Raw genomic sequence first — 1,414 nt, 5'->3', positions numbered from 1 at the left:
GAAGAAAACACGGATGATGAGCCCTCTCAATAATGCTCAAACTAAAGAGACAAGCTGTTCCTTTTACAATACCTGAAGCTGAATTCTGAAGCCATTGACAATATCTTATGACATCATACAAACCCTCCCACTCCGCCTCAGAACAAATCGAAAAAGAACCAGAACAGAATGAACAAGTCAAGAAGCGACTATACCCCTGTATACATCTTTCTAATCCAAAATCTTCTTATGTACTAAGTTACACCGGAAATCAAGAAAACCTCTATCCTGCTACTGGGACCTCAATTAAGAGAGAAAATAAACAGATGGGATGATTGTCTGCTGCCAAAGCCTCTCTCAGCCACGAGGAAAATAACGCTTGCAGAAAACTGCTTTTTATCAAAAACTACACTTCATTCTCGTGCTTTTGTTCTGGAGTTGAGCCAAATGGCATCAGTGCCGATGCCCAATGGTGAGAGGGAATGGACTAACATCTAGTTGTAGATTTTCACAGGCTTCTCATATGTATGACGGTTCTGCATAAGGTTGAAAATATCACATTTAAATAAAAACACTAGCCACATATTTAAGGGTCAGCAATCCAGATTGTTAAGATAGGTTCCATTGCAAGGGTTATGACTAGAAAAGTCAGAAAATGGTGAATGCAGCCTTTAGATATTAGCATTTCAGTTTCAAATTTCTCTTGGTTCTTGAGGAGAGGAAGAAAATAAAGCTAATTTGAGCCAAAAAGTTTAAATGAGCTTGAACAAACTCATCTTTTTGCCAAAGAAAAATGGGATTTTACCTGGCTGGCCGCGTATGCTCTTTTCGGGGCTGTATCTGCATGTTCCAATCCAAGATACTGCTCCCAAGCTCCATAAACATCTCTTCTCTAAATAGAATTAGACAGATGAATATTGCAACTGTACGGACTAACAAGAAGTGTAGAAACGATAAAATTAATTGAGTTAAAAAAAAGTACCTGAAATCGACTAGAAATAACATCGGAATCTTGAAGATATTCGGGACGGCCAAGAGATAGGAATGCAAACTTCCACTGGAAACATACCCCAATCACTACTTAGAATCATTACAAACGTTATAACATATATCCACTAGAAAAGAGATAAACGAGTAGAAGGGAGAAAATATGAGATTCGTCAGACGATGACGAGGTTAATATTTGCAACTGGCTGTTTCAACCTCTAATATTGTTGTCAGAACATTGTGTTTCCAACCTCACTGTTTCAAAGATTGCTTGCTCCATGCATAATGGTAGAGGCTCTCCAGTACCTTATGGGATAAAGCTCTAATGTTATGAAGATACTGAGAGTTATCTATAAAGCTTGTACATTATACTTGGGCATATTTGCACATTAAACCTTATTACATCTTTACAATAAAAAAGAAAAACCCCCCCCCCCCCCCCCCCCTC

At 38.4% G+C, this 1,414-nt stretch overlaps 1 protein-coding gene across 1 annotated transcript in view; it reads right to left on the bottom strand.

Moving 5' to 3' along the window:
• Positions 1-1,414, bottom strand: part of LOC109841290 (ubiquitin carboxyl-terminal hydrolase 12-like) — a 20,504-nt gene continuing 19,090 nt past the window's right edge. The window contains exons 30-32 of the mRNA XM_020410246.1: positions 962-1,036; positions 785-871; positions 1-515 (exon numbers count right to left, since the gene is read on the bottom strand). Of these exons, the coding sequence (XP_020265835.1) occupies positions 474-515; positions 785-871; positions 962-1,036 (204 nt within the window). The 3' untranslated portion in view covers positions 1-473. The remainder of the gene's footprint in view (positions 516-784; positions 872-961; positions 1,037-1,414) is intronic.

Source organism: Asparagus officinalis, chromosome 1 (assembly GCF_001876935.1).
Source record: "Asparagus officinalis chromosome 1, Aspof.V1, whole genome shotgun sequence".
In the NCBI taxonomy this organism is placed as follows: domain Eukaryota; kingdom Viridiplantae; phylum Streptophyta; class Magnoliopsida; order Asparagales; family Asparagaceae; genus Asparagus; species Asparagus officinalis.
The sequence above is the reverse complement of the archived record's forward strand: the minus strand, read 5'-3'. Positions and strand labels throughout refer to the sequence as shown.